At 36.1% G+C, this 14,315-nt stretch overlaps 1 protein-coding gene across 1 annotated transcript; it reads left to right on the forward strand.

The window, feature by feature from the left end:
• The first annotated feature begins 2,634 nt into the window (after nucleotides 1-2,634).
• LOC139893485 (uncharacterized) lies at nucleotides 2,635-3,135 on the forward strand. Its single transcript, XM_071876647.1, has one exon. The coding sequence runs from the start codon at nucleotides 2,635-2,637 to the stop codon at nucleotides 3,133-3,135; it is 501 nt and encodes a 166-aa protein (XP_071732748.1).
• Nucleotides 3,136-14,315: the final 11,180 nt, after the last annotated feature.

Consider the following 14,315-nt stretch of genomic DNA (forward strand, 5'->3'; position numbering starts at 1 on the left):
ATCGACATCTTCGCTTGGGAATATGGAGATATGACAGGTATTCCTTAAACGCTCAGTATCGACGGAATAACCTTTTCTACGGAACACAAGCTCAACGAATACAAGCACCTAGAGCCAATACATCAGAAGAAAAGAAACCTCGCTGATGAGAGAGATGAGGCTGCTTGCAAAGAGGTTGAAGAACTACTCCAGGCTGGCATAATCCGAGAAGCGAATATCCCACCTGGGTTGCAAACCACGTCATGGTGAAGAAATCTAACGGAGGGTGGAGAATGTGCGTCGATTTTACAAATATCAACAAAGCTTGCCCTAAGGATTGCTACCCCCGCCGGAGATCGATTGGAAGCTGGAATCCCTAACCAGGTACAAGTACAAATGTTTTCTTGATGCCTACAAAGGCTACCATCAGATCCAAATGGCTGAAGAAGACGAGGAAAAGACATCGTTCTTCACAAGCAAGGGGATATATTGCTATAAGAAAATGCCCTTCGGATTAAAGAACGCCGGAGCCACCTACCAAAGGCTGGTGGACAAAGTCTTTCGTAAGCAACTAGGGAGAAACTTGGAGGCTTATGTTGATGACATGGTGATCAAGAGCCCTGAAGAAAGCACTTTGCTGAAAGACATTCAAGAAACCTTCGACACCCTTCGGTCAGTCAACATGAAGCTAAACCCCAAGAAGTGCTCATTCGGGGTAGAAGAAGGAAGGTTCTTAGGGTATTATATCACTAAGAAAGGAATTTTAGCAAATCCAGAGAAAGTAGACAAGCTCCAACAACTCAAAACCCCAACCACGGTCAAAGAGATGCAGAGTTTAAATGGGAAGCTAGCGCCATTAAGTTGTTTTCTGTCCAAGGGGGCTGAGAAGCAATTGCCTTTCTTCAAAGTTTTAAAAGGATGCTTGGGAGCAAAGAAAATATCATGGATCGAAGAGGCCGAAAAAGACTTCGTTGATATGAAGGCACACATTGCTAATCTGCCAACCCTGACGTCACCAAAGATAGGAGAGACGCTATATCTCTACCTAGCGACGTCCAAGGAATGCATCAGTGCGGTGTTAGTAGCAGAACGTGAAAGGGTACAGGTCCTGATATATTTCATAAGCCGAGTCCTGCAAGGTGCATAAGTCAATTACCCAGAGCTCAAAAAGCTCACGCTTGCCCTGGTTCACACTGCGAGAAAACTACGAAGGTATTTCCAAGCTCATCCTATCATTGTGTTAACTAACAAGCAAATTAGACAGGTCCTTATGAAGCCATAAAAGTCGGGCAGAATGGCCAAGTGGGCAATAGAGCTCGGCGAACATGACATCGATTTCTAAGCTCGCCATTCAATCAAAGCCCAAGTGCTAGCAGACTTCATGGCAGAAACAATGGAGACAGACGAAGAAAACAACTCCACCTTCGCACAAATTATCACTCCGACTATTGAAACGAAGGAATGGAAATTGTTCACTGATGGAGCCTCTAGCTCTGATGGTTCGGGGACAGGACTTATGCTAATCAATCCAGAGGGACAAGAGTTTACTTACGCGCTTCGTTTCGAGTTCAACACAACTAACAACGAAGCAGAATACGAAGCTCTGCTCGTCGGGCTCAGAATAGCGAAGGAGATGAAAATTGAGCATTTGCAAGCCTTTGTAGACTCACAAATCATTGCTAACCAAGTCCTAAGTATCTTCGAAGCAAGACAGCCAACCATACAACTCTATCTGTCAAAGGTCAGGGAACTAGTATAAAGCTTCAGAAGCTTCACAATAGAACATGTGAGAAGAAGTCAGAATAAGAAAGCAGACACTCTGAGCAAATTAGCTTCTATCACCTTCGCACACCTGGCAAAGGAAGTGTTGGTCGAAGTGTTGGAAAAAAGGTCCATCGAAGCTCAGGAAGTCCACGACTTAATCACCGAAGAAGAAAACACATGGATGAAGCCATTAAGTAATATTTGGAGCTCGGGATCTTACCCGAGGATAAAAAAGAAGCAAAAAAGATCCGGATCAAAGCACCGTTATACAAGATAATGAACGGAGCCTTGTACAGGAAATCTTTCCTCACCCCGTGGCTTCGCTGTGTCGGACCAAACCAAGCTTCGATGATCATCAAAGAAATGCACGAAGGCATCTGTGAACTTCACTCCGGACCAAGGTCAATAGTGGCAAAAATACTAAGGATGAGGTATTATTGGCCAACCATGCACGAAGATACGGTCACGCTCTTACGAACCTGTGAGCCATGTCAGATCCACGCTAAAGTTCAAAAATAGCCAAAGCAAGATATGATATCGGTGTTATCAGCATGGCCTTTCTCAAAGTGGGGGCATAGATCTAGTAGGTCCACTCACCGAAGCACCAGGAGGCTACAAATGGTTGGTGGTTGCGATAGACTACTTCACAAAGTGGACGGAAGCAAAACCGTTAAGCACCATGACAGGGAAACATATAGAAAAGTTCGTTTGGGAACATATCGTGTATCGATTTGGGATACCCCAAGAAATCATTTCGGATAATGGGAAACAATTTTCTGAAGGTATCTTCCCGGGGTTCTGCGAAAAACTACAGATAAAGCAAACCTTTACCTCCGTTTACCACCCACAAAGGGAACGGACATGTTGAAGTAACCAACATGGATATCTTAAATGGTCTCGAGAAATGATTGGGTAAATGCCACCAAGGATGGATGGAAGAACTCCCCCTGGTCCTATGGGCTCACCGAACCACACCCAAAAGGAGTAACGGAGAAACCTCCTTACAGTTTGGTTTATGGAACTGAGGCAGTATTACCCGCAGAGATACAGGTATTAACCAACAGGACCGCAAACCTTGAAGAAAACGAGGAGAATCTCCGTCTCAATCTTGACCTCATGGAGGAAAGAAGGGAGGCTGCGTTAATTCGGGAAGCAGCATACAAGAAAATGATTGAGAAGTATTACAATAAGAGAGTCAAACCATTGGTATACAAGGTCGGAGATTATGTCCTAAGGCTCATTAGCACCAAAAAAGTGGAATATGAAGGAAAGATGGGCCCAACCTGGGAAGGTCCGTACATAATCTCCGAAGCTTTTGGGAACGGTTCATACAAACTCGAAACGACGGAAGGGAAACAGATCCCCAGAACCTGGAATGGGGTAAACCTTTGAAAGTTTTATTTCTAGATTTCTAGTTGTATGTAAGTAGGAAAATTCATAATGGGTAGTTGAAACTTATACGCTTCCTACCACGAGAAATTTGAATGAAATCCTACTATCTTTTGGAAACATCAATTATAAGTGTTGTAATACTTACTTAACTCTAGAAATAAGCAAGAGGTAACCCAAGAGGTATATCGAAGCTGTTGCAAAGTATTCCCCAGAGGAATACTTACCAAACTCTAGCGATAAGCAAGAGGTAACCCAAGAGGTATACCGAAGCTATTGCAAAGTATTCCCAAGAGGAATACTTACCAAACTCTAACAATAATCAAGAGGTAACCCAAGAGGTATACCGAAGCTATTGCAAAGTATTCCCAAGAGGAATACTTACCAAACTCTAGCAATAAGCAAGAGGTAACCCAAGAGGTATACCGAAGCTATTGCAAAGTATTCCCAAGAGGAATACTTACCAAACTCTAGCAATAAGCAAGAGGTAACCCGAGAGGTATACCGAAGCTATTGCAAAGTATTCCCAAGAGGAATACTTGCCAACTCTATCAATAAGCAAGAGGTAACCCAAGAGGTATACCGAAGCTATTGCAAAGTATTCCCAAGAGGAATACTTACCAAACTCTAGCAATAAGCAAGAGATAACCCGAGAGGTATACCGAAGCTATTGCAAAGTATTCCCAAGAGGAATACTTGCCAACTTTATCATTGAGCAAAGGTAACCCGAGAGGTATACTGAAGCTATTGCAAAGTGTCATGACCCGGAAAATTTCGACTAATTTCGAACCAAACTCACGATACGATTTCATAATTCTGACATGATAAGTAAAGTCCGCCATGTTGCGTCTCAAAACTTTTGAACTATTTTGGTACACTCATTTGATTTCGACCATTCCCGACGATTCACGAACAATTATTTGTAAAAAGATACATATATAAATATATAATAATTTGAAATATTATTGTAACTATTGTATGATTAAATTTTTGGAAATAAATACGTAAAATAATACGCGATGTAATGAAAACGTTTTGTGATATAATAAGTTCTATTATTAAAACATTTTTAATAAATATAAAAGGTAATTTGAATATATTTAGTTTTGAAAACCTTATTATGAATATATTAAGTTTTCAAATATATATATTTATGATATAATAAAAATCTATTATTTAAACGTAAGAATATATATTATTTTGAATATAGGGTATGGTTTATACAAGCTAATTAAAATACAAAATGTAGGATGTAATTACATCCTTCGATTGATCAAACAACTACTTTGAGATTTGATGGTCATTTTGTAGATATATATGACAATTTGAATGGCATGTAGTAATGTTTTGATCATTGAGTGCATTGAACTATATGCCACTTTTTCTTTTAGACTCAAATTTTCAATCTATTTTCTTATTATTATTATATTAAAAATTAAAATAGATATTGATTTGTGTTTGCTAATTTAAACTACTATAAACGCTTATGTATCATTTTTGTTTATGAAACTGAGATAGAACATTGGAACTTATTGACTATTATGAAAAATATTATCGATGCACTATGAATCTATATATTGTTACATATCCATTGATGTAATGAAGAACGATTTAATCTTTATATCTCCTTTCTCAACCGTTCTGATAAAAATAAATATTTTAACTTTATCCTAAATTATGAAATTTCTATATGATTTTTTTTGACATTTATTGTTAATGGTACATCAGATAACGGATTGTGATTTAATATATTTTTAAATTAAATTTTGTGCCGGCAATTACAAACCCAATTGATGACTAAGATTTCAATTACACTCATCACTTTCACGTGAACTTATTTATTTATTTATTATATTATTATATTATTATAATTAAATTATTATATTATTATTATATTATATCTAAATTCTATATATAGATGGAGAACATAACATACACATGATACATGCAAATTTTTTTTCTTTCCTTTCACATAGTTACTTCGTATATTAATATTATTATTTATATTATTATTATTATTAATATTGTTTCCATTATTAGTATTAAGGTTATTAATATTATTATTAACCTTATTAGTAGTATTATTATTACAAAATAATATATAAAATACTACGACGGGGTTAGGTTCGGGTGATTTGCAAACGTGTTTTCAAACAAGTTAAAGCTAAGGAATTTATTGGTATTATCTAAGGAGGTTATGGGTATTGTTCGGGTGTATTGTTCGTGAATCAAAGGCTAACCTTTCATTTTTTTATCTCCGTTGCGTCTGCATACTTTTTCTACAATATTGAACCACAATATTGATATGTGAGTTTCATTTGCTCCCTTTTTAATTGCTTTTGCAATATATATTTTTGGGCTGAGAATACATGCACTGTTTTATAAATATTTTACGAAATAGGCACAAGTACTAAAACTAATTATACGTGGGTTTAAACCAGAAATATACCCTTAGCTTGGTAACATTAAACTACTTGTCTATGTGCGGTAGGCGCGAATCCTAAAGATAGATCTATTGGGCCTGACAAACCCCATCCTGACTATGGGATGCTTTAGTACTTCGAGGTTATTTTAAACACACATGATCTGGTGTACTTCAGAGGGTAAAACATGAACGTTAAGGCTTGTTACCGGGTGCCTACAACTTATAGAATACTTTTATACACTTGCGAGTGTACATATATTTATAAACGGAAATCTTGTGGTATATTAATATATTGAAATGATTGTTATGATAAACCTATGAACTCACCAACCTTTTGGTTGACACTTTTAAGCATGTTTATTCTCAGGTATGAAAGAAATCTTCCGCTGTGCATTTGCTTATTTTAAAGATGTTACTTGGATTCATTCATGGCATATTTAGGTCAGTACCTCGCAATGGGACCAGATGTTGATGACTTCGTCCAGATGGATTAGGACGGGTCGTCACACAAAGTATCCCCAAGGGAAACACCTATCAAACTTAAGCAATATACAAAGGGCATAGTCTACATGGAAACAGTGCATATGTTTGAATGCTAAAAGGTTACACTTAGACAGCCAAGATGAAATTAAAGAAAGCAACCTGCTTACAAGATAAGTAGAGTAGTAATAGACAAACGGGTATGACAACCCACAAAATACTAAACACAAATTGTTTATAGGCAACAGAGCCCCAAATCAGCAGGCACGCAGGCCTGATAAAAGTACGTTAAACATAAAGTAATTAGCATACAAGTCATCACATCAAAAGAGGATCATAACACAACAAACCACAAAGATCATTACTCTGCAACCAAGGCGAGGAGCTCCACAGGCTTAGAATCAGAATGAGCAGCAACAGAGGTGACATAATTAAGCTCATCATCGGCAAATCGAGCACACGCAGCATCAACAAGGTCTGAAGCCTGATCAGTATACTCTGGATAACTGCTAAGCTCAAGCTTGCCTTGCTGGGATAACTCGGTCAACAATTTACACCTCTCCTAAAGTTTGCTAGCAAGAACAACATCACCAACAAACGTGCTCAATTCTTTGCTGCGAATAACCTGCATGCAGACATGTGGAATGACCTGGGTAATCACATCAGAATAATTTGTTTTCAAACCATCAAACCTCTTCTTATGATCTGCCAACACCTTCGCTTCCTGATGAAGAACCTTATTCTCTTCTTCCAAGTCAGCTATTCTCTTCTCATCCAGCTTCTGTTTCTCCTGCATGCTCAGAATCTCACTCTTGGCTGACTTCACCTCCTCCTCCCAAGATGTGTTCAACAACAATTGTTCCTGTAGCTTCCTCACATACTCTTTGGAAGATGCATTGACATCCCTAAGCTCTTCCACCTCCCTCTCTAGACATACAACATCGCTAGATTTCTGCTTCAAACGAGATAGGACGAGGTGATTATAAATAGCAGAACGATAACAATGAGCGGTATAAACATCAATGAGTTTGGAGGTATCCACAAAAGCATCTTCGAATTCAGAAGGAATCATCTCATCGAACACATCGAAACAAGCTTCTAAAGAAGGGATAACAGGAGTATCACCTACAAGGGCACATAAATTTGCTCAAGCAAGAAGCACAGTTAATATAAAAAACACTAACAAATAAAAAGCATACCCAAGGGAACGTTGTCACCGGAACCTTCAATTTGAGCTTCATCATTGGTATCTTCATCATGGAGAGCAAACTTAGCCTTCTTCAAGGGGGAACCAGAAATAACCTCCTTCATTTTCCTGGCAGCCTTCTGGCGCCTAGAGGCCCTAACAGGAATGCTCTTAGATACGTCAGGCTCAGCATCAACATCAATAGGTTCGTGCTCCGAGGCAACCTTGGCGTTGGGTTGAACCTTGGGGGCACTTGACTCAGCCACTTTCTCCGGTTTGCTATCCACCTCCATAAAATCAGAACATGAGGGAGAACCAAGCTCCTTGACCACAGTACTAGCACGGACGGATTCAGTCATCTGTTTCACCCCAAAAGATTTGATAACATTTCGCAAAGACATCTCTGCAAAAGCGAGCAAAGTCAGAAAAAATTAACACAAGAAAGTATAAACAAGAATAAAACCTAAGACATACAAAACCTACCCCTTTCCCCACAAAAGTACACAGGGATAGCTTCGCCTTTCTCCCAGGAAGGTGCCATGCTGAGCTTAAAAAGAAGGGAATCCGGAAGAGTTGAAGGAATTATAGGATGATGACAAATCCTACCGTAGAGAGGATCATTCTTAGCATCCTCAGGGATAGGATCACTATATTGTTTGGGAACAATGGCCCATCTGATCTCAACGGCATTAGGAAATTTGTCCGGAAAGAAAAAAGATTTCTTGATATAAACAAAGGAATTCTTCCAATTCCTTACATCAGGAATGGAAGAAGCAAAGCACATTGGAGTATCAATCATACTACCCCTCTTTTTACGGCACTTGGCAATGGTAACCCAATTCCCAGCGTCACCAGTTTGAAAGAAACAGCGAAACAACTCAACCGAGGGTTGACCGCCATAAGCTTTGCACATATATTCAAAAGCCAAGATCTTTTTAATGGCGAGAGGGTGGACATCGAAACATGGACTTGGAAGTAATCAAGAACACTAAGAAAAAATGATGAAATGGGAATCCTAAGGTTGCACTCTGTAAATGATTGCGTGTACATTCCGACGTAATCTGCCGGAAAATCTAGCATAAACTTACCAGATTCCGGCAAAATTATGTCGTCTCCTTTGAGACCTAGGGTTTTACAGAGGCGTTCATAATGCTCAGGGGTCACGACACTAGAGATCGATCGAAGCCCTACTTTAGACATAACAAAATAACAAAAAAGACAGCAAGATGGGAGCAATACCTTTTTTGAGAAATAGGGAAGATGATCGGATGATGAAGAGAATAGCAAAAGAAAAAGGAAAGAAAAAATGAAAGAGTAAATCAAAGATTAACTCTTTATTACCCTCGAGTAGCAACCGTCTCATCAGTTACAGACTTACTTTGGTAACTGCACCGAAAAATTACCATTTCACCCTTCAACCCTATTTAAACAGAAAATAATTAGTAGGGGCAGAAAGGTAATCGCACCCGGGTAAATAATTATTAGGATCAGAGACGTCAAATCAAGTAATTATGTGGCAGATTGAGTTTAATTCAACATAGCTTGGTTAAAAAGCTTCGTAAAATTAAACTGGGGGCTTGATAGTGTATCCTCCCGTCAAGACACACGAAGCTACACTAACGAAGGTATCACGCCTAACGATGATAGAAGATATAAGATTGGGTCACAAGAGCACATATGTCAAATACAAATCAAAGGCGGGATATCCTCGAAATCGAATAATGGCGCCCAAATGATAAAAGAAGAATGCTACCAAAGTAGAATCCCAATATTCAGAGTTGGTACGAAACCACTTCCGTTATACGAAGCTATAGTAATGAAGGGACGTATTGACGAAGGGATCACGGTTATCAATGGACAAGGACTTCTCCTAAAGTCACAAGATCACCTAGACTAAAGGAGAGAAGTAAGTGGGTTGACCAAACTCACTTCCACTAGCATCCAAATGACAAAAGAGGAATGCTGCAGGATAGCTTTCTTGGACCAGCAGAGGTTGCAGTCAGCTGGAGGGAAAGTCCCCTTTGTCTCATCAGAGGTTGCCTCGAAGACTGAATCCACCTAGAAAGCTGGTGATAAAGCTATTGCCTCACCCTATATAAAGGGAACATGGTCTCTGGACAAGGCATTCACTCTAAGTCATAATCACTCATATATAAACACTCTCAATGAGTTACCTTCGTATCTTGATGACGTAAAGTATGATACCTTCGTACTACCTTCGGGGAATCGCCAACAAACATACATCCATCATCATACCACGTTATATCACCCATTCAGCGATCAGATCTAATTATCCTTGTTCCACCAACAAGGAGTGCCAAGAATTGTACAAACAGTTGATAATGTCCAGTTTCAAAATAGTGTAGGACTGTAGATGATCAAACTGAGGTAGTGGAGGTTCCATATATCCCACAAAATCGGGTCAAGTGCAAAGATAATGGGGCGCATAAATTTATTCTATTATCCTTCTGATGAGAAAGGCACCTAATGGAATTTTGGCATGCCATCTCCGTTATTCATGTTGGGCCACATTGGTTCACGCTATCAAATTCAAGGTTTTCAATGGGTGTCTCGGCTAAAGTTTGCGCCTTGTTTAATGTTGTTTAGGTGATAGCAAGGCTGAACTTTTTGTAGTCCGAATGGTCTTGTTAATGTGGTAGTTTTTTGGGCTACATGAGTAGCTTTTATTACCTTTGTATGTAGGGTTAAAAACAACTTATATTCCCATGTTTATGGGTACAGTTGTAATGTTTCTTTTCACATCTTGATGAAAAACCTTCTTTTATAATTTAATTTATGTTTTTCGCCGGGAAAAAAATAGAGGGATGTCAATAAATGGTATAATTTATTGGATAACTATTTGATATTTGATTCAATCATTTAAAAATGAATATTGATAATTTAAATTGATGATAAGCCGACATAGATATGAGTGATGTGAAAAATTAGTAAATTAGTTATGGATGACAAATTTATTTTATCACCCGAAATATGTGATAAATATATTCATATCTACTCAAATATATGCATATACATTTACATATTTTTATAAATAGACACTATAAACTACTACGGAGTAAAAATTTATTGAAAATATGATTTCTGAAACTACAATTATGTGAATATTATAAAAATATAGATCTTTTTTACATATAATAATCAACTATCAACTATAATAATTAAAATTATATAAAAACATGTGCGAATAATTAATATTCTTAAATATCACATGTAACATTAATTAATGCATACATATTTTGCTCAATTAACTAACGACAGGTAGAATCAAAACGTAGACTTCAATCTCATTATCATTGGTTAAAGCTCGGGAATAAGATTTCAAGATTTTTCCATCTAGTTTCTCGTATTAGACAAAAATCTTCTATTGTGGGTTTGCAAATCAATAATTTTGGCAAGATGATCCATCAATCATTAAAGAATATGATGTCCATTTTTCTGAATCTTTGTTCGCTACCAACTTCGATACGTTTGCTGAGGTTATCCTAGAATGGGCCTCTTTAATCTTAGCCCAAGTTTCAGCCCATTCGAGGCTCAACCATTAATCTCAAATCACAGCTATAAAGGGTCTAGTTCTTTTTAATGGGTTCGATGTATTTAAGGTTATCTTATGGTCATCCAACTCAAGCTATTGTCAAGGGCTCCATTATTATATATCGGATCAAAACCCATACATGTTGTTCTTTAGGCCTTAGTTGCCTCCTTTTGTAATCTTGTAATCCTGTTTTCTTTTAACCTTGATCTTCATGATCAAGTCAAGCTGCTTTTTTGTTTCTTTTGTTTGATACCCTTCATTATTTTAATGATGGTATCTAATTTATTGATAAAAGTTTCTCCTTTTCTCCGAAAAAAAAAGATTACACTTTTTTGTATAAAATTTATTAAATCATTATAATTATAATTGTTAAAGATATTTGATGATTTCATTAAAAAAATAAGAATATATGTAAACATATTCAAGATGCAACATATATCCATTAACCCACTTATTTCAACATATATTGTAACGACCCGGCTTTTTCGACTTGCTTTTGTGTTTTGTGCTTTCACAAAACTGTGCATATGTGTGTACTGAGCTATTTTATGCTCTGGGATCTTATTTAATGATTAATTACTTTCATTAATATCTTACAACGTGCTATTAAGTGTGTAATCACTTAACTTGATCCCCGAAAGCTTTTACGACCGTTGGTGTCACTTGACGTTTAAAACGAGCTATGTATTTCGGTACACGTTTAACATTGGTCATAATCGGAATATTATGACTACGAAACACTAGTTGTTATTTTATAATAACAATTATTTGGGTTTTTGGATGCTTAATTACGCTTAGTAATTTACTAGAACACACTAGTTAGTCTTGTTAGACTTTCTACCTTGTTGGACTTTAGCCCACCCTACACTAGCTAGTGGACTATTAAATTAGCCCAATTTTAATAAGTTAGTGACCCATATTAATGTAAGACAAATGCCCATTTATTAGAGGAAATATACTAGCATTTTTGTTAAGCATTATCCTTAATGTTGCATGAGATCCTAACATAAGCACCAACTTTAGACAACCATTAACCAAAAAGCAAAAAGTTGTCCCCCTCCCATACCCACGGCCACCATACCCCTCCCACCTCCTCACCACCTATAAATACAAGCCTTATTTCACCCATTCTACACTAGATCTCATTTGCAATTTACACACACTTACTCTCTAATTCTCTCTCTAGTCTTTCTCACTCTAAAAAGTGTAAGTTTTAAATTTTCTTCTTCTTCTTTTCTTCTTCATAAATTCGACATCATCGTCATCATTTTATGGATCTAGCTTTTAGCTTTTGATCTTGTTATATCTTATAGATTCAAACTTGGGTTTGAATCCTTCAAGAACATGAAAGATTCAAGCTTTCTAGCTTGGAATCTTCATTTACTTGTTAGATCTAGCTTTTAATTTCTTTGTTTTGTTATAAAGATCAAAACTTGTGATTATGATCTTCATATATCTTAAAGATCCAAGCTTTATGCTTCAAGATCTTCAAGAACACTAAAGATCCAAGCTTTCTAGCTTAGGGTTTCATTATTATGTTAAAGATCTTAGCTTTTTAGAATATGGTCTCATTACTTTCATTATTTTGTTAAAGATCTTAGATTTCTAGCTTATGGTCTCATTAATCTTGTAAAGATCCAAGCTTTCTAGCTTAGGGTTTTCTTAATACTTGAGATCTAAGTTATTATTGTAGATCTCACTTACTTGGAACCTTTTTGTGTTTGTTGTGATGATAAAGATCAAGTCTCCATCATCATATATGATGGAGATGCATAAACTTGTGTAAAATGGACAAAGGTTGAAGCTTTATTGAATTTATGCAATAAAGAGGCAATCTTGATGTTCAAAACTTGTAGAATGATATATTTTACTCTTAGTTGTGTATTAATGGTTGAACCTTGGTCAAAGTGATGCTAAAACATCAACGATTTGTACACTTGAAGCTTACAAGCATCAAGGATGAGAACCGTGATGAGCATCAAGCACCAAGGACCTCACCGGAGCACTTGTTTGCTGATTTTTAGGGTCTGATCAGACTCCTGTGTAGTGACATGAACTTTTCCATGTTTATATATATTAAATGAAATTGATATTTACATGATTAAGTGTTTCCAACATGTTAAGCAATCAAACTTGTTAAGACTTGATTAATTGAAATAGGTTTCATATAGACAATTGACCACCCAAGTTGACCGGTGATTCACGAACGTTAAAACTTGTAAAAACTATATGATGACATATATATGATTATATATATAATTAACATGATATTATGATAAGTAAGTATCTTATTAGGTATTTTAACAATGAGTTATATACATAAAATTTAGTTTATTGAATTAAGAAACTCGAAACGATATATATAACGATTATCGTTATAACAACGTCTTACTAATTATATATGAATCATATTAAGATATTGTTAAACTATGTTTAATCATGATAAATGATAATTAAACATGTCATTATGTATATTAACAATGAACTACATATGTAAAAATAAGACTACTAACTTAAGGATTTTGAAACGAGACATATATGTAACGATTATCGTTGTAACGACATTTAAATGTATATATATATCATATTAAGATATATTAATATATCATAATATCATGATAATATAATAATTTAACATCTCATTAGATATAATAAACATTGGGTTAACAACATTTAACAAGATCATTAACTTAAAGGTTTCAAAACAACATTTACATCTAACGACTAACGATGACTTAACGACTCAGTTAAAATGTATATACATGTAGCATTTTAATATGTATTTATACACTTTTGAAAGACTTCAAAACACTTATCAAAATACTTCTACTTAACAAAAATGCTTACAATTACATCCTCGTTCAGTTTCATCAACAATTCTACTCGTATGCACCCGTATTCGTACTCGTACAATACACAGCTTTTAGATGTATGTACTATTGGTATATACACTCCAATGATCAGCTCTTAGCAGACCATGTGAGTCACCTAACACATGTGGGAACCATCATTTGGCAACTAGCATGAAATATCTCATAAAATTACAAAAATATTAGTAATCATTCATGACTTATTTACAAGTAAACAAAATTACAAATCCTTTATATCTAATCCATATACCAACGACCAAAAACACCTAAAAACACTTTCATTCTTTAATTTTCTTCATCTAATTTATCTCTCTCAACTTCTATCTTTAAGTTCTAAGTGTTCTTCATAAATTCTATAAGTTCTAGTTTCATAAAATCAAGAATACTTCCAAGTTTGCTAGCTTACTTCCAATCTTGTAAAGTGATCATCCAACCTCAAGAAATCTTTCTTATTTACAGTAATATATCTTTCTAATACAAGGTAATACTCATATTCAAACTTTGATTCAATTTCTATAACTATAACAATCTTATTTCGAGTGTAAAGCTTACTTGAACTTGTTTTCGTGTCATGATTCTGCTTCAAGAACTTTCAAGCCATCCAAGGATCATTTGAAGCTAGATCTATTTTTCTCATTTCCAGTAGGTTTATCCACAAAACCTGAGGTA

Source organism: Rutidosis leptorrhynchoides, chromosome 1 (assembly GCF_046630445.1).
Source record: "Rutidosis leptorrhynchoides isolate AG116_Rl617_1_P2 chromosome 1, CSIRO_AGI_Rlap_v1, whole genome shotgun sequence".
Lineage (NCBI taxonomy): Eukaryota > Viridiplantae > Streptophyta > Magnoliopsida > Asterales > Asteraceae > Rutidosis > Rutidosis leptorrhynchoides.